Raw genomic sequence first — 23,906 nt, 5'->3', positions numbered from 1 at the left:
TTTGCTCTCTGATGTATAGTGTAACTAATGGGGTTGGTTGAGTAAGGGACGCCAATTTATGTCCCCTACTTTTGCTTTCTGATGTATAGTGTTACATAGAGGTTGGTTGAGTAAGGGACGCCAATTTATGTCCCCTACCTCTGCTTTCTGATGTATAGTGTTACATAGAGGTTGGTTGAGTAAGGGACGCCAATTTATGTCCCCTACCATTGCCTTCTGATGTTTAGTGTAACATTGGGGTTGGTTGAGTAAGGGACGCCAATTTATGTCCCCTACCATTGCTTTCTGATGTATAGTGTAACATAGGGGTTGGTTGAGTAAGGGACGCCAATTTATGTCCCCTACCTTTCCTCTCTGATGTATAGTGTAACATGGGGTTGGTTAAGTAAGGGACGCCAATTTATGTCCCCTACCATTGCCTTCTGATGTATAGTGTAACATTGGGGTTGGTTGGGTAAGGGACGCCAATTTATGTCCCCTACCATTGCTTTCTGATGTATAGTGTAACATTGGGGTTGGTTGAGTAAGGGACGCCAATTTATGTCCCCTACCTTTCCTCTCTGATGTATAGTGTAACATAGGGTTGGTTGAGTAAGGGACGCCAATTTATGTCCCCTACCTTTCCTCTCTGATGTATAGTGTAACATTGGGGTTGGTTGAGTAAGGGACGCCAATTTATGTCCCCTACCTCTGCTTTCTGATGTATAGTGTTACATAGAGGTTGGTTGAGTAAGGGACGCCAATTTATGTCCCCTACCTTTGCCTTCTGATGTATAGCGTAACATTGGGGTTGGTTGAGTAAGGGACGCCAATTTATGTCCCCTACCTTTGCTCTCTGATGTATAGTGTAACATTGGGGTTGGTTGAGTAAGGGACGCCAATTTATGTCCCCTACCTTTCCTCTCTGATGTATAGTGTAACATTGGGGTTGGTTGAGTAAGGGACGCCAATTTATTCCCTACCATTGCTTTCTGATGGGGTATTGTGTGTTCATTCAGGTCGGTTGAGTATTAAGGGGAGGCTATTTTATCTTCTTTGCCATGTATGCCTTGACTTTAATGATGTTGTGTTCAACCTGTTCTGAGTAAGCTTGTATATACATATGGGTGTTCAATAAAAAATTGAGTCATGTAATGACATTGCCTCATTTTCTCAAATAAAGATATTTACTGATTAAATTTAAGAACAATTGTTGAGATTTGTTTATTTTGTGTTTTTCTCAAAGAAGTTCATCATCATCTCAAAAATAAATAGGAATCACCACTTTTCTGACAAAAAAATGCATCTTGAGATAGGAACTAATACAAAGAACTAGATTTGGATTTTATACATGAACAAAACAAGTCGTTTACCTTGTTCAATTATTTAAGAGGAAAAAAATTAAATCTACCCATTTCCAATAATGCGAAAATGTTTCCAATACTGTTAGTAATATACCATGTACACAGATCCACACAAGCACACCTTGTTTTTTTTTTTTTTTTTTTTTGCGAATTAACACGGTCGGCCATTTTTATATGGAGTCAAAAACTTGACTAAAAAATGGCGTGCCGTGTTAGTTCCCGACGTATAAGGAAAACCATGCAATTTCGAGGCATGTCCAGCAAGTAAGTTTTTTATCTTTCTACTATAATTCTCTTCAAACGGTGTAAGTTTAAAGTAAATCAGTGGACATTGCTTTTTTGATACACAAAGTATCCAAATCCTTTAAGCAGTGCTCTGAAATTGGGTCAAGGTATAATTATAATAAAGAGAACGGCAGATACGCCCCAAAATACCATGTACACCATTACACGGTGTTGTATCACCAAGTGGTCTTACACTACGAGCTTAGCCCAACATAATTTGTTGGAAAAACATAAGGATTGCTTTGAGATACCGTCACGTGTGATAATTGGCTTCATAAGAAGTGGTCAGCAATTCTCTAAGTAGCATTAAAACTTTCTTAAGGTCATTGAGGCTGATTCGAGACGAACAAATTTGTGTCGAATGATTAGTCGGTCATAGCTGTATCATCAAGGCCGGTGGTTTTGGCTGAACTTTTGACTCGTCCGACATTTGTTCACACACTTCAACTTCTAAACAGCATTTGCTAATAAGTGTTATTAACCTTCATCAAATTGTAACACCACTTGAAGGTCTGGTCTCAAGGCAAGTCTAATTCACACTGTCATGAATTCAAAGTTGCAGTCTCTATACCATGCGATCCCTGAGTTTCCTCAGAGAATATCCCAAACAGTCTTTACTATCTTCCATATTTGGATGTCCTGTAGCCCAGTTTCTGTAAGCGATCCCCTCCGTGTCCCTTCCACCTCTAAATCTAAATCATTACAGTCAAACCAAACTCATCCTATAGCATCAAAGTCACTATAAAATGATTTACTTCAAATATTTACACATAACAAATAGGTTGCATAAAAACACGTACAAACGTCGGGCGGCGATGTATACAAAGGGCAGCGTGTTATGTGTTCGAACATCAGCGTAACAAAATCTCGCTTTTGAATAGGTCCTGGATTTTTCTAAAACTCACGTGATTTGTATAAAATCTTTTGTCGGCTTGACGGCTACATTGGATCACTGAAAACAATTCATACTATTCGACGTTTTTGCTGTAGCCATTACTCATTTACTTAGCCATAACTGAAGCTGTTGTAAAAGTTCCAGAAGAAGACTCCTGCAATCTTTCGGGTCCTTGCGTGGCTAATGCAAGTCGAACATAAACTTTAAACAGCCAATAAAGGATGATCTCAAATATAGATATTACAGTTTTCTAACAGCTGCAGTCCATCCAGGAAACATAAAAAATAAAACGAGTCTCTTACCTCACGTTAAAACTTGGTAAAAATGGGTTTTCTCCAGAACGCTCCAAGCCAAATTTCTGAAAAACGTGGGGTCAAACAAATCCGCGCGACAAAGGAATCGTGACGTCAGTGGCGGCTATTTGGTGTGGAAATGCCAAAGCTGGAGAACTGTGTTCAAAACCAATAGGGGACAATCGTCACTGGTGTCCAGGGTCATAATAATAGATAAGCTGCTTTTACTCTCGGCTGAAAAAGCCGCGCAGCCGGGTGCATTTTTGACTCGAGTTATTTTTTACTAAATGCACATGTTGAGAGTAAAATGGTTATTAACCGGTATCTGCGATGTCTATTTGACCATATAAGAGGTAATAGTTGACATATTGAGATCATCCTTTATTCGCTCTTTAAAGCAGCCAATTCGGTCGCTATGCAGAAAATAGGTTCGATGTACAGTAGTTGTAGTTTCAATCTAAAGAGTACACTATTTATTAGAATGAATCTATACTGTTTTCAACGCCAAGTCACATTGTTCTTCAAATGTTTTATGGTGTTTACTAAAACCTTGTTACTTCTAATTTCAATCAGGAAAGTAAATCATCTAACGGTGAGTCGGACCGATAGTTGTAATCCTTCCTTCCACGAATTAAATAGTAAAACAAATAAAAATTTCCCAATTGTGTCGTTTGAGCTCTGGGAGTTTCTATTAACATGCCTAGATTTCAATTAACTTCATCGACTCAAAGCTTCGATGTTCAAATTGAAACACGTGAAGGACTGGTCTGCCAGCCATTTTGCAAAGAGCTCTTTCTTCTCTGCTGCAACTCACATCATGCCAGTGGCGCTTTTCTCCAAATCCGTTATTTAGAGCTTCACAATCTTCCTCTCCCAGGGTATTCGGTTCTCCGGAAAACCAGTTTCTGTAAGCGACCTCTACGTTACCCTCTCTGCATTTCCAGTTCCCCTCCTCGTCTATATCGTTACAGTCGAGCCATACTGTTCCACCAGTTGGAATCAATTGCGCTATAAACTCGTTTTCTTGATCAGAGCTTGGTACACCCAGAACACCACCCAGGTTTCTACACTCATCTTTAGCATCTGCCCAGGTAAATGTCTTCTCCGTGACCCTGTAGCATGAGATTCCCCAGTAATGCCAAGACTCGGGACACGACTGTCAGAGTCGATTGTTGATAATTTGTTTTTAATTGTTTTATTGTTACTTTTCTCGATCTGACATAGCGTAAATTCCCCAAACCTGCGGTTTGTAAATATTTCGCGCAGTGCCGCATTTCTGTCACGTCATATGCGTCGACTGCGCAGGAAACGCCCTGTTAAGCTATGTAATGTAGGCATACTTTGCGTGCCACCCTTAGTTAACTATGGTCATGGTAATTAAGAACCCCCTTCCTTTTTTGGCAAATGCCTTTGTATTTTTGCATTGAAACAGTTGGATAAAGGAAAGTTAATGTGGAGTGTGAGAATGTGTTGTGAAAGTTAAAAAGCAATGTGAGCTTGAGGAGAGAGGACGTGTTGAATGTGAATGTTAGGGTTGCCGACCAAACCAGCAGGCGAGTGGATACAGCCACCGTATCGGTCTTGGGCCGGTCAGCCAAAGTTATGGCCGAGAGCCACCTTCGTGTACATACGTCGGAGTTGAACAATCTCTACAGCAACGGCAGTGTGACACCAAAGACTCCTCTCCAATTAATTACCGTAAGTGGAGTAGTTTTAACAAAAGTTGAGAACTAAAATGTGTTTTGATAAAATTGTATTAGTTACTTGGAAATGTCGGAACGGCTACGAAGTTTTACAATGTTACGATGATGAACTGGTTTATTAATATCATTCAAGTGCTTGATGATTTAGTCAATTAATTTGTTGTGCTAACAGTTTCAGTGATAGGGAGAATTTCCCTCAAAAACTTTTAAGTTTAGACGTGATGAAAAACATCAACGAAAGTGTTTGAAGTGGTTAACGAAATTATGTTGTATCAAGAATGGATTTATCTGATGTGCTTTCGGTTTGGAAAACCCAGTATTAGACAGTTTGGTTAATTTCGTTTATAGATGACCATTTAACCCCTGGAACCAGCTACCCCTCTCACCGTACCCGAAGTCTGGATCGCAAGGACGACCACGGCAGGGACACAAGAGTGTGGCGCTATAATTGGGATTCACCCGCAAGACGGAGGTCCGCCGCCGGTGAAGGTTTTTAACGACGCAACGATTATTTTGAACAGTGTTAATTTATGAAAGCTTAAGTTGTTCCAGTTAGTGAAACTTAAGGCTTGGGGCCAGATTGGCAGAACCCGATTCGTAGATTATTTATTTGTTTTACGTTGCCTATAAGTTGAGAAGTGACGCACAAAGAGAGACGATTATACATTGATTTATTTATTGTAACTGTGGTGCGATAATTAGACCTTGATGTGAAAAGGAGCACAAGAACCATTCTGTAAAGCATATTATTTATAAGTTTATTTGATGTTGTGAGCTAATACAACCAATAGTTACTGGTGACCCGAAAGTCCGGAAGCCATCATTTCAGTTTATACCTTGATTATGTTGTAAATATTGTAAATTCCCCTGAGATTTATTTAACGAGAATATTTGAAGTTTAATTCGTGTCGAGTGAACGTTATTTTGTGTCCGTCTTTCAGTTACACGATTTCTATATTGTCGAGTCTGACAACGACGGGTTCTCATAAATAAATGTATCGCATTGCTGGTCTCGAGCGGCTATCACGCCAAAGCAGCAGCTATCTAGCAATGCAGTGCACACAAATGTGAAGAACACACACTTCATATTGACACTAATTGGCATCGTGTTAGTCTCTCTACAATACGTGTACACGGTGGTTTCTACAACCAATGGTTGCAGTTCCTTTAAACCATGGCAGATGTGTGGATATGGACTGTAGTTAAGGTTTACACACCAGAAGTGTTTCACTGGTTGATGTTTTCGATAGCTACTTCTTCTTTGTTGAATTTGATAAATTCTTGGAAAGTCTCAACTTCAATCAATTTGCTGTTCAGTTGCAACAAACAGGCTTTGTATCTATTCCTAGCTGGGATAAATTCTCCTGAGGATCATGAAGGAAATTAACAAACTGGGCCAACAATCTTCAAACAAGTTGTGATTCATTACAGTTTGGAATCACCATCTTCTGTCGGTTACAGACAATTGTGGTGAATAGTGTTTTTATACTATGAACAACTTGGCGTGAACACAATATTACAGTTAATATGATATGTAGTTCGATACAGCTCCCCCGGGTCCGAATGAAGTTCTTCCCAGAGAGACACAGTCGACCAAACGCGGCGTAGTTATGATTTTTTTTAAATCTCCTAATTATGTTTCACAACCGTGCTCGATTCTGATTTCGCCTAAAAAATGCGCACACTTTGATTGGCTAACACTAACATTGAATTATGAATAAACATGAACAACAGCTTTGATCTAACTAACCATTCAGAAGGTCTGTAAAGACTTTATTGGCCAATCAACTTCAGCCACAAGCGATATTACTTGTTGGTATTTTAATATGGTTACTCCCTCTGAAAAATGGCTCTTGCAAAGAAAAATATTGACTGCGTCTTTGATACAATGCCCCCTTCATCAATACACTACAACACACAATGGGAAAATATTAATTGGGTAAATAGAATTAAAGCCATCGTGGATAACAAACCTTCCTATATTCATCTTGGTTCCCAAACTGATGAGTCCAACCTGTTTGCTTCAGAACCTTTCTTATGTCTTTCATGAATTGTTCACGCTTCGACTGAAGTGTCTCGGCTGCTTTGATTCGGCCAGAAAAAAAACAACAACAACGAACCTCTCAACCATAATACCAAAACGGAATCATCAAACACCTTTAACGTCACCGAAAGGTCACTGTGGATCAGTCTCCTTTCTCAGTTTGATGGGGAGTGCGTTCCAGAGGGAAGATCCCGGCCGAGAGAAAGAACGGTTTCCCCAGGAGTGATGAGAAACCATGGGTTTTGGTTGTTACCACCACCAGTTTACTAATTATAGTTACTTCCTTATTCATTTTTCCCACACCAGTGCAAAGATTATTTTCTGCACAGTACAACGATTCAAACATGCATTTGTATAATGCTATCCGTTGCAAGTATGTAATTCTTATAAAGTGTCAAATAAAGATCATTTCACTTGATGCATCTTTGGATCGATTGTATGGTGATTTCTCCTGTTAGTCAAGTAAAGTTTTTCTCCAAATCAAATCACCATGTTGTCGTCGCATTTAGATACAGATAGACAAAATTAACATCGTATTGTGTTTAAATAACACAAGAGTGTTATAATATTGAGTTTAAAATATTGAGTTTTTATAAAGCGCCTTTTTCACTCCCGAAGGGTGTCTCAAAGCGCTTCAAATTATCACCCCTGGTCACTGGGCCTTAAATCATCTCAGCTCCTTGGGGAGTATACAGCCTTGTGCAACTAATGCGCTACTCGGCTAAATATATCTCAAGAACCATCTCTGCCCTCACAGGTACCCATTTACCCCTGGGTGGAGAGAAGCAATTATGGTTAAGTGTCTTGCACAGGGACACAAGTGTCACGACCGGGATTTAAACCCACACTCTGCTGAACAGAATCATCAGAGCTTGATTTCGGTGCTCTTATCCGCTCGGCCAAGATACCCCCGCCCCCGTGGTATAATGTAAATTTTGCGCTTACGAACACCATTTTCCCGCTTACATACAAACGCAGAGTTTCTGCGCTAGCTGTGTAATAAATAACACTAATGTTCAAGTTCATCTACTCTCAAAGTTACCCCAAGTTAATAAGTCATTTTCAACATTGGAAGAATGCAGAGTCTCAGTACCGATTGGCCGACACTTTTCTAATTTGAAACTCTTGGTGGCGCCCTGTATTGTGAATTAAGATATCAAACAAGCGTTTCGTAGTCAAAACCATCTTATGTATCTCTTAATTTGGATCATTGAGCAGCGTGTAGGCAAACCATACCGACTGTATACTGCGATAAAAGTCGAAGGTAACATACTTTGGTAAACTATTCAAAATCATCAAGTCATGGGAGGATTTACTTGACCGTTATCTCAGTTTCTGAAGCGTACCTCCTCGGTATCTTGAAGATACTGATGTTTCACTTATTCGTTTCCCTCTGGATTCAGTCAGGATAAATTTGTCTTTTGTGATCGAACATCGGAACGTACCGTTCATTGTGATATACCAGGCTCTTGCCTCCTTCCAAATAAAAAAGGCGCCAAAATGTCAAGACTCCGTGACAGGACGAAATACCATTATACGTAAACCAATGCTTGGTCCTCGTGGCTGCTTCAAAACGAGCTGATTTTATCCAACACATTTGATGTGCGGACAATAATGTCTGGTCTACGACAGTTCTTCGGTAGTTCTATAAATACTTTTATTTGGAAGAGTTCACTTGTTTCAGAATGAATAATTATATCAAACAATGCTCGTCTAAATAATTATTGATACAGTCACCTTGTTCTCCATATGTCGGGCGATAGTAGTTGATGGTAGTTACTTAAACCTAACTTGTAATTTATAATTATGATGAAATAAAATTTTCAATTCAATCGAACATTATGGTTGTATGATAATATCCCTCCATGATGCCGTTTGAGCCAATGGAATTGTCCATTAACGCGCCAAGATTTCAAATAACGAATGTCTCAAAGCTTCAATAGTCAAATTGTCACACGTGAAGGACTGGTCTGCCAGCCATTTTGCAAAGAGCTCTTTCTCTGCTGCTGCAACTCAAATCATGCCATTGGCGCTTACTTCTCCAACCGTTAGTAAGGACTGCACAATCTTCATCTCCGTCCAGATTATTCGGTTCTCCAGAAAACCAGTTTCTGTAAGCGACTTCCACGTTACCCTCTCTGCACTTCCATCTCCCCTCCACGTCTTGATCATTGCAATCGAGCCAAACTGCCTGATCAAGTGGAATTAACTGCACGGTAAACTCGTTTTCTTGATCAGAGCTTGGTACGCCCAGAACACCACCCAGGTTTCTACACTCGTCTTTAGCATCCGCCCAGGTAAATGTCTTCTCCGTGACCCTGTAGCATGAGTTTCCCCAGTAATGCCAAGACTCCGGACATGATGAGTCGTCACTCATAAAAGTAGAACATTGCTCATCTTTAGTTGCAACCAATCCAAATAAACAGCTTCCTAACAAGGCAGTGAACGATACAAAGAACGCAAGATTCATTTTGAGGCCGATTGTCACGTCTTACAGAAAACGTCCCTAGCAATGAGTGTGCTCTGGTTTTATCAATGATTCGATGATGTAGAGTCGAAATCCTCTGGCTGTAACTGACGAATGATGTGAATAGTTTTCTTTATATTACGAGTCAGCAAAGATGAATAAACAATGGCAGTTTTATACACGATACATGAGATAAACCACAGCTCTTCATAAGCACGAAGGGTGCACTTCTCATATATCTCCTATTTCAGTTTCACAACCAAGCTCGATTCTGATTTCATCTGCTCAAATGCGCACACTTTGATTGGATAACACTTATAAGTAATCATGAATAAACATGAGCACTTACTTTAACTGTACCACTCAGCGTCAATGACAGCGTCAAGGAAGTTGAAAACAATAGATGGCCTACTTTCCGTACATGCACGCACTCAGTAACGATATCATTGATCTGCTCACTGTTTGATAATAAATTCAAATTTTACACGCATAACAAACTTCAATAAGGCATGCCCCAAAAAATTAAGGGCTTGAATAGTTTGCCCCCATTTGCAATTTACAGCATACACCCACACACATACAAGACAAGATCACACAACAACCTGGTTCTATTAATTTATCGGCCAAGGTAAACGCCAATTTGAAGTGTGGATGAGGCTCTTTTGTTGATACTAAAAATAAAATGTCGGTCTTGTTTGTCTTCATCTTTATTAATTGCTTTTGTTTCTTTGTAAAGGCATTTTGGCGCTTCATAAATATCTTTGTAATATATTGTCCAAGACGTTGTCATGGTTATGTCAAAAGGTAGAGCGGTATTTTTTTTTGTAGTACCCTGAATATGCCTCGGTGTTGTTAGTCTTGTTCCCAGACGTTTTCCTGCTTATGCCAATCTGTTTGGGCGGGGATCGCTTCAATGAATACAATGGTACATGAATTTATGTATTGGCTATGGTCGGACGATGGAAAGGCAGCATTAGCATGGCACCTAACTGGTGCTCCATGCTAAATAGTGAGAACATAATAATAATAATAATGGTAACATTTATAAAGCGCTTTACGCCTTAACGACCCCAAAGCGCTGTAACAAGAAAAGAAAAAATATTAAAAAGATTTAAACAGAAAACGATTTGAAACTACAATAACAATATTATGAATGAATTTAAAAATAACTAACAATTAAAAATAAAACATAAAAACCCGAGCCAGTCAGGAGTGATTAAAAATATACACAATTTGGGTAATCTCGAAAGGTGACAATACAACTAAACACTTGACAACTATGATCACAATATAAATTATTTAAACAAATGACAATTTAAAAAGATAGGTTTTCAGAGCCTTCTTAAAATGGTTTAGTGATTTTGCAAATTTAATGTCATCGGGGAGTTTATTCCATTCTTTTGGAGCTGCAATGGAGAAAGCTCTGTCCCCATAGGAGGACAGTGATGTACGGGATGCTTGTGGAATTGTCAGTAATCCTTTGGCACTGGATCTCAAGGAGCGGGTAGGGGCATATGGATTGAGGAGATTCCTAATGTAAACAGGTGCCATGTAGTTAAGGGACTTGTAGACCATCAAGAGTGATTTGAACAGTATGCGTTTGCGAATTGTGAGCCAGTGGAGATTGTGTAGAATGGGTTTAACATGGTCGTGTTTTTTGGCACGGACAACGAGCTTAGCAGCTGTGTTTTGGACACGCTGCAGCTTAGCAAGTTCAAAGTGAGGCAATCCATGTAATAGGCTGTTGCAATAGTCTAGCTTAGAAGAAATAAAAGCATGTACAAGTATCTCAGTTGTACCACGGTTCAGAAACTTGCGTAGTTGACCGATCTTTCTAATCGAATATGTAGCATTCCGGGACACCATATTTACATGGCGTGACATTGTGAGGTGACGGTCAGCCATAGTACCAAGAATACGTACTTGTGGCACGGGTTCGATGTATGAAAGTCCAATTTTCAGCGGTCGTAAAGGTTGTGTCGTGCGGAAGCGGGATGACAAATGAACGATCTCCGTCTTTGAGTCATTCAGCATGAGCTTGTTTGCAATTGTCCATGCTCTAATATCAGCAATACATGCTTCCACAGAAGCAAGTGCAGTGTCTCGTGTTGATGGATCAAAAAACGTGTAAAGCTGCGTGTCATCTGCGTAGACCATGCCTTCAATGCCATGTGCAGCTAAAATATCATCAATTGGAGCAGTGTACAAAGTGAATTGCTTGGGGCCAATGACTGAGCCCTGTGGTATGCCATTGGTAAGTGGATGCTGTTCTGACACAGACTCACCGATGGCAACAGATTGTCCACGCTCAGAGAGATATGAGGAACACCACTTGAGTGCAACATCAGATACACCATATCTATCTGCAAAACGTTTTAGCAACAACTTGTGGTCGATGGTATCGAAGGCAGCAGATAAATCGAGTAGCACAAGTACTATTTCCTTGTTGTTATCCACAGCTCGGAGTAGATCATTGTGTACCTTCAACATAGCTGTCTCAGTGCTGTGATGATGCCTATATGCTGACTGGATTTTGCTATGAAGACTGTTTTCCTCAATATACGACATTAACTGTGATGAAGCAGCATGTTCCAGGACTTTGGTGATGAAGGGTATGTTAGAAATTGGCCGGTAATTGTGCAAACCTTCGGAATCAAGATTGGCTTTCTTAATAACCGGAGTTATTATGGCTGACTTCATCAACCGGGGAATGTAGCCTTGCATTAGGGAGAGATTGACGATGTTAGTAACAACAGGTAGTATTTCATCAATACAGTTCTTCAACAAGGATGTAGGGAGAGGATCCAACAAACAGGACTTGTTTGATGTACCCATGATGATTCTTCTCACAGCATCCATGGAGATTGAAGTGAATGTACCAAACCTGCTCGTACAAGACTTATCAATGTTGACTGAGATGGGTGTGGCTGTGGTATGGTCTAGACTGTATCTTATGTCTTTGATCTTGCCAGTGAAAAAATTGGCAAACTGATTTACTAAGTCGTGTTCAGGTACAGTCGGAAGAACCCGTGCTGAACTACCTGTCATGTTGGACACCATACGAAAAAGCTTTCGAGAGTCACATTGTGCGATCTGATTACTATGATAGTTAGTTTTAGCGCTTTGTAGTATATGGCGGTAGGTGTTACAGCTCTCCCGAAACACTTGACGATCAATCTCAAGTCCAGATTTTTTCCATTTACGTTCGTGTCGGCGTTTTACACGTTTAGATGAACGAAGGATGTCAGAGTACCAAGGTGTGTGAGGGCGAAGTGTGATGGTGCGAGTGGTTTCAGGCACATGTTTATCCATCAGACTACGCAAGGTGTTGTCATACTGATCGACTAAATCATCTAAATTGGTGCATGGGTCAGTAGTTAGTGGTGACATTTCAATGTCATGTCGGAAATCTTCCAAGTTGATGTTCCGTAGATTACGAGAGGTAATGGATAGTCGTGTACAGTCTGGCTTGGAGATTTCCACTGTCATCATAACTGCTGCATGATCTGATGGTAAACTATGATCCAACTCGATATGATGTACAGTATCATCTGCCTGACGAGTAATGAGCAAATCAAGTGTGTGACCATGTCTATGTGTGGAGCCCGTAACAAGTTGACGAAGATCAGCTGAAACAAGCATATCTAGAAACTTCTTTGCAACTGTATCATTGGTATCATCAACGTGGATATTGAAATCTCCAGCGAGTAGTATACTGGTTGCAATCACAGACAAGCGTTCAATCAGTGTTGAGAATTCGTTCAAAAACATTGAGGCCGTAGTATTGTTCTTTTTGGAGGGAGGAGGTCTATAGATGACAACTAATCTCAATGACTTACTTGCAGAGTTGACTGTAAGGTCCATATGCTCAAAGGATGTAAAATCTGAGCGTTTGTTGATTATAACCTCAAAGCCCTTACGTATGATAATACAAATACCACCGCCTGCTGTTCCATTAGCACGCGGTACATGGTGCACATCAAAATCAAGTAGTGAGTTAGCCAAATCTGCTAAGACACGGCTATCACGATCATCACCCTTCAACCAAGGTTTCAGTTATGGCAAGCATGTCCAATCTATTTGTGACGATAAAATCAATCAATGATGTGGAGCAGTTATTTTTCTTTATGGACGCAGCATTCCAGAGAGCAAAACGGCATTCCATGTGCGAGGAGTAACTTGGATGAACAAAAGGAATCTTCACTAAGTTGGATTTATTCGTTTTGTTTTTGTTGTAAAAAGAGCCAGTTCTTACGGTGATCAATGGTATTATTTGACGTTGTTTGTTCGTACCAGCTCGACAACCTCTGTGGGTCTTCTTTTCAATATTAAAGTCTTTCAGTGTTTGCCAAGTGGATTCATTTAGAGGGCATTGTTTCTTCACAGCATCACCAATTTTCATAAGTGTACTCACAGTAAACTTGTAATGGCACATATTTACATGTAGGTAAGGTACCAGACTATCAACAAATTAAATTCTAGCACTACGAGTTGTCTGGCATCACTCATTCAATAGTGTAGAAAACAGTTTAAAAATTGTAGCACAAAACGATGACAAAAAGTCACTTTCACAGCACAGTTCATAGAAACGATAAGGATGCAGTTGATCACCAGTACTTACAACAAATAATAGTCCACAACTGAAGACAAACATCAAAATCCAAAGCAAGAAAAAGGATAAAAACTTCAAAATTTTTACAGAGAACAAAACACCATGATGCAGCCTCTACAGGGCGCCCTCTTTATCACGCACCAAGCTTCATCAATAATTTATACAGGGACCATCTTTTCCGTTTTATCAATCATTTGAACGTCATGACATGTAATGATTGTTATAGAGACATGTTTCAATTTGCCTGGAAGCTTAAATGTGTTGACCCTTTTAAACCAGTATTGAGCGAGTTTTTTAACGGGTACTCCATTACAACTTGTAAACGTGTTTGTTATTATATATTATATTTGTTGACCAAACCAACAGCGGACGAGCGCCAATTACAGGAAAAGATAATGCACAATTGCAGTATTCATATAGCCCATAAAAAAGCAATGTGTATAAATATGTACAAAGTTAACAATTAAAAAAAAAAAATCATCTTAGGTAAGAAAATTAAAGCATACATTGAAGATTAAAGTCACCTGGAAATATATATTTTTTCTTTCAAACATAAGAGTATATGCTTACGAACAATAAAACAATTTTTTTAGTAATTGTTTGCACGATTTATATGTTTAAAAAATACATAAAGTTGTTTGGGGGCTAACTCCGCCTACCCCTTTTGTGACGTCAATCGAGGCAGACTTTGCCTGCAATGCGTATAGTAAACACACGTGCAAAGTACATGTACGTCCAAGACGTGAGTTGGTACAATTCAAAAAGTGTTTTTCTGCATTCAGCAGCAATACACCTGGTCGGCATTGCCGGAAAAAAAAAAAAAAAAATTTTTGAAACGTTCAAACTCACGACTTGGTCCGTACATGTACTTTGCAATTGTGTTTACTCTACGCATTACAGGCAAAGTCTGCCTCGATTGACGTCATGAACAGCGCCCTCTCGGGTCGGGGTCTACTCTTAAATTTGTAAATAACATAAGAACTGATTTTTTAAAACCTTAGTTAACTGTTTATTGACATTCCACTTTCACATTCCATCAAAACACATATATTAGTGACAAAAGCTTTATTTTGAAAAAATACCACTTCCAGGTGACTTTAAATAAAATAAAATTGGAAACAGAAAACATCAGCATGAACGACTGCTGTTGAATGTGATCTTGATATTTGTACACTTCTTTTGATTTTGTTGTTGTAGTATTGTCGATCAGAAAACGAGGCTCCAACCTCAAGGTATTGGAAAACTAGAAACACTCTGCCGTTGACGGCGTGCCTACAAATGACAACACTTTTACGTCATGTGATGTGGGAGTTTGCCTTGATACTCCTACATGCTGCAACAAAGCGGCTATACAACTTATGATGTAACCTAAAAGATGACGTAACGGAGCGTTTCGCGAATCATTCTGAAAAGCAACTCATAAACTATTCGCATTTTTTTGTATATACCTTACACGCTTAATTAAACAATGAATGAACAATAATTACAATAGTTTATGATTAACGAGAGAATATCTTGGTCACTCCCCCCCCCCAAGAAAATCATATTAAAAACAAATAAAATGCACCCAAAAAAACCCAAAACCCCAATAAAACAATAAAAGGAAAAGGAAAAAACACGGAAAAAAAATAATATTCAGGACTTCAGGACATGAGAGTAAAGATATGACAGAATATCACAAAACTACATGACGAGTTGTATTTACGGGAATTTCCGAGTTTTATAAGCTTATGAGTACAACTAGACTAATAACCTTTAATCAGGGTGACGCCGTCTTGTATTTATTTTATTGTCAAGATCAGTGTAGACGAGACCGAGGCTTGAAGAACAATAAATTCTAATTCCTTTTTTTAGAAAGTGTTCCATTGAATCTTAGAATAAATGTGTCTATTAGGGAACCATTCAAAGATTATACAATTTTGTTTGCGATAACACCATGTGCTTGCCAGGTAGAGTTTTTTTCTTTAGAGAACTGTCTAGTTATTATTTTCTATGCACAGTTTCAAATCCTAATTTTTCATTATGAAGGCAAACCACACAAAGTCACGAGTTTCACAAATTGCTTAAAGACGATGTGATGTCATGAAATGAAGCTTACGTCGATTCCTTGTTCATGGTTCAGTTTGTGGCAGAAGGCGCATTTACTCCAAACGTTTTACTTTTTACCAAAAATCGATATCTGATCAAAAAATAATTAGTACATCGATTGAAAGATTACTCGATATAGCATCCCTTTATCAGTTTACTTACAGTCCAATCGATTTGTTCTCTTTCGGTCTGTTATTTTCGTATTAAATGTCAGTTGTTGAAATAGTAACAAGAATTATCCATCTCAAGTTCCTCTATACCAGCTTCCTCACGAGTGACGTCATTGAGCTGGCAGATCTTCTCTTTGCTGCTGCGTCCAAGTCGTACATTGAAGGAGCGGCATCGAGGCTCATCCCGGCACGCTGAGCCACACGCGGCCACGCCCTTGATCGATAACTCCTCGATGACATGACCGGTCAGGCAGTCGGATGCGAAGCGGCCGTTGGTGTCTGCTTGCAGGCAGTGCAGGCTGATTGGTGGGATGGTTGGGGATGGAGCAACGGCGGGGCGCTGACAGAGCACGTACCCCAGCAAGGTACACGAAACATCCATCCAACGACCATAGGAGTGAGGGTCCATCACGGCACAATCTTCACCTTTATAATTGCTGGGTTCTCCTGATCTCCAGTAGACGAAACTACATTCTTCGCCTCCCTCACCAGGCTGCACCCACTTGCCTTTTTGCTCCCTATCAGTGCAGCCAACCCAGAAATCACCTCCTTCGACTTTATTTACCATGTCCCAGATAAGCTTTTGCTCTATGAGTGACGTAGGAACTGCCACACGGCTGCTCAGAGCGGTACAGGTGACGACTGCGTTATCAAAAGTCATTTTCTCACTCACTGACTTGTAGCATGACTCGCCAAACATCACCCACTCAGAGGGGCAGATCAAACCTTCATTGCAGCTCGATACAACGAAATAAAAGGCAACTGCGAACAGTAAGACTAAGGTCTTCATGATTGACGTCAAAAAGAATACAAGACAGATGTACAAGACTCTCTGATGGAGATAAACAGACAATATGAAAATATTGCCGGTATATAGCTATCCTTAAAGTACGAACGATATCTTATCAGAGAGACAAAGTCGACCCAAACTGTTGCATCGTGTAATCTCTCTTTTCTGTTTCGCAATCAAGCTCGTCAAATTCTGCTTTCGCCTTCAAAAAATGCGCACACGTTGATTGGCTTACCCCAACAATGCATCATGAATAAACATTAACAGAAACTGTTGTCTAACCATTCACATGCCACTAGTTTTCGCAATGGCATTATGGACCAATCAGGTTTAGCCAGAGACGGTACGTGTTTTGTATTCTTTCTGGATTGAAAAAAAGAAGATACCAGAGTCTTTACAAATTTAGCCTTCAAAAAATAACCAGCTCCACGGGTAAGACAAATCTGCAATCCATCGACAAAGGCAAGAAACTGACAAACAGGATATGTTGTCAGGGTAACGTCTTAGCCAACTCTTTCCATCGATACAAACTATGAAGCTAATTAAAGTCACGTAGCTTCATATTGGCATTAAAATCTGCAAGATACGACCAAGGTTACTCCAAAAATAAGTCTATTGTACCAAGTTCTCAGCAATGCCGTCTGCCATCGCGTAATCGTGGCAGCCACAGAAGTTGCCGTATAAATCTTTGAAGTGACGTGTTGGCAATAATGTACGAACAAGTCAATTGGTTTTCATACAGGCTGAGATACGGAACGCGTTAACTCTCTTCATTATCAATCGTGGCCGTCAGATGTTATTGTAACTATATATGTTGTGACCGTGCACGGGAAGTATGCCTTAATTCATCGATTCTAATATCCATTGGTGGCGCCCCATATTGTGAATCCCGATATATCATACAATTGTTTCGTGTTACCAATCAGCCTATGTGTGTCTCAATTTGGATACACCGAGTAGCGTGGAGGGGCAAACCAAACTGACCGTTTCCAACACGGAAACAACTTACTTTGTTAATTCATGCTAAGTTTCATGGAGTCATGGGTTGAAAAACATTTATATTTGACCGTTTCCTCAGTTTCTGATGTTAACCTTCTCGGTATCTCCACTGATTCGTTTCCCTTTGGAATCAGTCATGATAAACTCGTCTTATAATGACCGAGCAGCGGAACGTTCCGTCCAATGTGATATGCACGGCCGGATCTTGCATGATCCTTCCAAACAAACTTCTCACAAAAATGACAAGACTCCGTGAGATAATGAACCATCACTAACTAATGTTTTAAAACTACATCGACACGAAGCTTCGATGATCGAATTTTCACACGTGAAGGACTGATCTACCAGCCATTTTGCAAAAAGAACTTTCGCTGCTCCTGCTGCAACTCACATCATGCCATTGACGCTCACCTCCATATCCGTTATTTTAGAGCAGCACATTTTTCATTTCTTCGCTAGTCATTTGGTTCCCTAAAATACCAGTTTCTGTAAGCGACGTTCACGTTACCTTCTCTGTACTTCCATTTCCCCTCCACATCTAGATCATCATCCAATCGAGCCATACTCTCTTATCACTTGGAAGCATGGAGGAAGAATCCTCCATGTTGGAAGTAATTGCGCTATAAACTCGTTTTCTTGATCAGAGCTTGGTACACCCAGAACACGTTGTAGCATGAGTTTCCACAGTAACGCCAAGACTCTGGACAGGATGTGTTATATCAATACACAAAATGTGTAAAATCGCTGGTCTCGAGATGCTACAACGCCAAAACAGCAGCTATCTAGCAAGGCAGTGGACAATAATATGAAGAACACACACTACATATTGACACCAATCGGCACCATGGTATAGTAAATGCCTACGTACGAGTCTGTGGTGGTTTCTACAATCAATGGATGCAGTTCAAAGACCATGCAGTAGGTGTGGTTTTTGACTGTTGTACTTGTTGAAGTTGACACACCAGAAGTGTTTCCCTGCTGATGTTTCCAAAAGCTACTTCTTTTGCATACAGTGTTGACATTTATAAATCTTGTGAGTCTCTGAAATTCAATAATGGTTTATTGCTCTTGAGTTGTTATCAACAGGCTTTGTACCGCGTCCTAGTACAGGTACATCTCCTGAGGTGAACAAGCTTCAAACAATCTTCAAACAAGTTGTGATTCGTTAAAGTTTGGAGTCAAAATTTTCTGTCGGTTACTGACAAAATGTTGTGAATAGTGTTCTTTAAAACAAGTTGGCGTAGATTAATACACACAAAGGCAGCTTATACACGATATGAGATAAGACACAGCTCTCCATTAAGTACGAATGATGTTATTCTAAGTCGACCCAAAACGGAGTTTTCCATTAATATCACACTTAAGGTTTCAACACAAGTACAAAGACTCGAAGCTTCAATATTCAAACTGTCACACGTGAAGGAGTGGTCTGTCAGCCATTTTGCAAAGAGCTCTTTCTTCTCTGCTGCAACTCCCATCATGCCATTGGTTCTCATTTCCAAGCCCCTTATTCAAGGCTGCACAATCTTCATCTCCTTCCTGATTATTCGGTTCAGTAGAATACCAGTTTCTGTAAGCGACTTCCACGTTACCTTCTCTGCACTTCCAGTTCCCCTCCACCTCTTGATCGTTACAATCGAGCCATACTGGTTCTTTGTGTTTAACCAGTTGCAGTATAAACTCATTTTCTTGATCAGAGCTCGGTACACCAAGAACACCACCCAGGTTTCTACACTCATCTTTAGCATCTGCCCAGGTAAATGTCGTCTCAGTGATCATGTAGCATGAGTTTCCCCAGTAATGCCAAGACTCCGGACATGATGGGTTCTCATACATAAATGTATAACATTGCTGGTCTCGAGAGGCTATCACGTCAAAACAGCAGCTATCTAACAAAGCAGTACACAATGTTATGAAGAACACACAATACATATTGACCGTGTAAGTCTCTACAAAGTATGCATATGTCATTGTGGTTTCTACAATCACTGGTTGCAGTTCCTTTAAGCCATGCAGTAGGTGTGGAAATGGACTGGAATGTTGACACACCAGAATTAGTGTTTCCTTGCTTGATTTTTCCGATAGCAACTTCTTTGTTGACGTTGATAAATCCTTGGAATGTTTGAACTTCAATCAATTTGCTGTTGAGTTGTAATAAACAGACTTTGCACCGCAATTCTCCTGAAGAGGTTACGAAGGAAAATAACCAACTGGGTGAATAAATCTTCAAACAAGTTGTGATGCGTTACAGTTCGGAGTCAACATCTTAATCTGTCGGTCTGACAAAATGTTGTGAATAGTGTTCTTTAAACTATGACCAATTTGGCGTGGATAAACACAAGATTACTTAATACGATACGTCATTTGATACAGCTCCCCCCGAGTGCGAATAATATTCTTCTCAAAGAGACAAAGTCGACCTAAACGGTTGCATCGCACTTCTCAGAGAGACAAAGTCGACCTAAACGGTTGCATCGCAGACGAGTTGTGAAATCTCCTATTTCTGTTTCGCAACCAAGCTCGATTCTGTTGTCGTCTGCTAAAATGCGCACACTTTGATTGGCTATCACCAAAAATGAATTATGAATAAACATGAACACCAGCGTTGGTCAAACCATTCCGAAGCCACACTTGTTTGTAAGAGACTTTATAGGCCAATCAACTTCAGCCACAAGTGATATTACTTGTTAGTATTTTGATATGGATAAAAAAGTAATTTACTCCCTCTGAAAAATGGCTCTTGCAAAGAAAAATATTGACTGCATGGGTAAACACACTGGGAAAATATTGATTGGGTAAATAGAAATCGTGAATAGTATACCTTCCTGCTATACTCATCCCCCAAACTGATGAGTCCAACCTGTTTGCTTTTAGTACCTTTCTTATGTCTTCATGAATTGTTCACGCTTCGACTGAGGGTATCAACTGCTTTGATTTGGACAGAAAGAAAAACAACCAGCCTGTGCCAATCACAACACCAAAAAAGGAAACATCAATCACATCATCGTGGAGAAAACTTCAGTCTAAACGTCACCGCTTAAATGCCACAGGAGATCAAAATCAATTGAAGTTGAATATTAAATTGTTAACGCCACCAGAGTTTAAATCCAGTTAAAGATGCTATGTCAGATTTTTGGCCGATTTGGCCCAAACATTTTGATTTAAAATTCAATAGGTATTTTGATGGGGTCGAGAAAGTTACAAGCTTTCATTTGAGCCATTGCTAGAAAAAGTCCGCTAATTATCAGTAGCAGTGAAATAAAGTGCTCAAAATTAGTTTTTGTCGGGATCCCGACAATTATATCAAGTGACCAATTCTTATGTGTTTTATAAGAAACGTTTAAATTTTTGTCATGGTTCCTAACCATTAAAATTAAAAGTTTAACTTTTTTTCGTTAGAGCGGGTGATACTCTTTGAAATACCATTCACTAAAAAAAAATCTTTCTTTTTTTAATGTTTTGGGCAAAAAATCTGACATAGCATCTTTTAAAACGTGCAGTAATTTGGAGGCAGTTTGCGGTTAGAACGACATGATGTGATGTGGCAGTTATAGTAATACAATTATGGAAACGGGATTTGTCCATCGCTGCAAACAGATAACAACCACGTCCTTTTACGTTATTGCTTCTAGAAGCACTTGTAGCTTGTTGAAACTCGATTTTGTTAGACACACATTGTGTAAAATTGTATTTATCGTAGATCTATAATGATTTTATTTTTTATAATACAATGATCGGTGCACTTTCAAACGTCCTTTCCAGGAGCAATTGTTGCTTGTTGAAACTCTATTTTTAGTACACATGTTGTATTTATCATCGATAACCACCTTTTACACTACTTTTAGATGCTCTGTGGTGCAATCTAAGGCCAATAACAGGCATAATGAATGAAACAAAACATAAAGCTTTAAAAATGTGAGCAGCAGTACAGAACCTTTTAAGTCATCTTCAGGTGTTGATCTATGACACGAATTTTAGGGGGCACATGTGTCAAAAAGCGATACTAGCATGCGAGTGTGAAGCCTTTACGGCGTGGGTCTGGGCCCGCTCAAGGGCCCGGTTTTTTTTTTTTTTTTTCTTCTTTCATTTTGGATGCTCTGTGGTGCAATCTTCGGCCAAAAGCAGGCATAATGAATGAAACATAACAAAAAGCCTTTATAAGCTTTTAAATTTTAGGGAGAAAATCTGTCCAAAAGCTAGCATGCGAATGTGAAGCCTTTACGGCGTGGGTCCGGGCCCGCTCATAAGGGGCCGGGATTTTTATTATTTTTTTTAGATCCTCTGTGGTGCAATCTTCGGCCAAAAGAACATAAAGCCTTAAAAGAACGCAGCAGTAAAACATTTTGGGTTAACAGCATCTTCAGATGTTGATTTATGACACGAATTTTAGGGGGCAAATCTGTCAAAAAGCTAGCATGCGAGTGTGAAGCCTCTACGGCGTGGGTCTGGGCCCGCCCAAGGGCCCGGGAAAATTTCACATTTCAGATGCTCTGTGGTGCAATCTTGGGCCAATTTTGAGGGGGGGACATTTGATACAGTGTACCCAACCCTTCAAAAAGTTGTGTCTTACACAGTGCAATACTTGGGCTTCATGATAAAGGTGTTCAACAAGATGGGGAACATTGATATTGTGCCCCCCCCACCCTCCAAATGATGGGGGGCCCGGGAGGGAGGCATGTCCCCCTGTCGTACCCCCCCGGTTGGCGCCCATGGGGGGCACATAATGTACTGTCACATCGGAGTTTTTTGCACTCCTCCTGCTGAGAAAGGAGAGCGATCGGGATGGCGGAATATATGCGGGCAAATTGTCCCGCTATTTGGAGAAATGCAGATTGTGCACACAAAACGGAAAATTCCTATAATTGTAATAGACATGCTGCTCAGACTGACAGGATGACGTGTTTAGGTAGATTTAAGTAGGGGTTATAAATCATAAGACACACCGTAATTTTCGCTGTATGTTCAAATATAAAAATAACACATGTTTATTTTATATAGAGTCAAGATTTTGAAGTATAATTTGATCACAGAACAATTGTCCTAATGCAACAATGCAATAAAAAAACCACCCTTGTTGCACTTATGTGTGCCTTAAGATGCCTAATAAAAGGCTTCAGGCCTGAAGTCTTTGATTATTTTAGTGAGGAATTACTTCTTTCTCAAAGACTACGTTACTTCAGAGGGAGTTGTTCTCATATGAGAATCATCAATAGTTTATACAACCAACAGCTCTCCACTGCTCGTGACCAAGTAAGTTTTTATGCTAACCATAATGTTGAGAAATACCAATAGTGTTGAGTGCCTTTAATGCATCAAACATCATTTGCACATTCCTCTTTTTAGTGTTCAATTTAGGTCTTTTGTTAGTTGGGGGGGGGGGCTCTTAGTGGGTAGGCCACTGACTGATATTCTGTGCTTTCATAAAATTTCCAATATTCATATAAAACCAAATAGTTTGCCTTAATTTCTAACTCTTTTTGCTATTTACATAAATATTTTGTGTTAAACAAAATTTTTTTTACACTATCTTGATTTAAACCTGCCCTCCAGGTTAACATGCTGTCGCTCTACCAACTGAGCTATCTAGCTATAATTTTGTTCGGTCTCCCTATTTTTTCTTCAGTATCTGTGTTCAAGGGTACCAGTCAGAAGCTATTCAGCCATAGAGCCAGAGATTGCATCAAGGCTTATGATTCAACCTGGAAAATAAATATATACTAGACTACCATTTATACCATGACATACACGTTCTTTACAAACCAACACCAACACAGCCCTGTTCACTTAATAACAGCTTCTGTTATAAATTAAAGTTGTACATAGCAAATTTACAGGCATGAAGGAAAAAACACTTGTTTCACTGAAGCTGGAATTATGTGCTTAAAAATTAAATCTGTTTTTAAATCTGTTTAGCTTTTAGCAAATATTTCATCACAAATAAAAAATATGTGAAAATTTTGTTTAAAAGCAGAAATCACTGGATAAAGTTATCTCAATAGTAACAGTCGGCGACTCCGAGCAGCAGTGGTCATGTGACGTATAGTGTGTACAGAATCAAAACAAACCATCGCGCAACATGTGCGCAGTGTTTAAGCACGGGGATTGTCGTAGTTTTAGTATTAGCTATGAAGTTTTACAGACACGGAAATTTTGGTTTTGTTTAAACAGCTACCTGAGCGGAATGTTTTTAACGGAAATGGTATTGTAACTTGTTTAT

At 39.6% G+C, this 23,906-nt stretch overlaps 2 protein-coding genes across 2 annotated transcripts; both read right to left on the bottom strand.

Annotated features, from left to right (window-relative positions):
- Positions 1 to 5,746: 5,746 nt before the first annotated feature.
- On the bottom strand, positions 5,747 to 9,033 carry LOC117296638 (perlucin-like protein). The gene is made up of 2 exons (XM_033779661.1): positions 8,601 to 9,033; positions 5,747 to 5,883 (listed from the first exon to the last, which is right to left on the bottom strand). The coding sequence occupies exons 1-2, from the start codon at positions 9,031 to 9,033 to the stop codon at positions 5,747 to 5,749; spliced, it is 570 nt and encodes a 189-aa protein (XP_033635552.1).
- A 10,066-nt stretch (positions 9,034 to 19,099) lies between these two features.
- On the bottom strand, positions 19,100 to 19,525 carry LOC117296637 (alpha-N-acetylgalactosamine-specific lectin-like). Its single transcript, XM_033779660.1, has one exon. It carries the CDS (start codon positions 19,523 to 19,525, stop codon positions 19,100 to 19,102), a length of 426 nt encoding a protein of 141 aa, XP_033635551.1.
- Between the last annotated feature and the right edge of the window lie 4,381 nt (positions 19,526 to 23,906).

The sequence above is a fragment of the Asterias rubens genome, chromosome 11 (genome assembly GCF_902459465.1).
Source record: "Asterias rubens chromosome 11, eAstRub1.3, whole genome shotgun sequence".
NCBI classification, from domain to species: Eukaryota; Metazoa; Echinodermata; class Asteroidea; order Forcipulatida; family Asteriidae; genus Asterias; species Asterias rubens.
The sequence above is the reverse complement of the archived record's forward strand: the minus strand, read 5'-3'. Positions and strand labels throughout refer to the sequence as shown.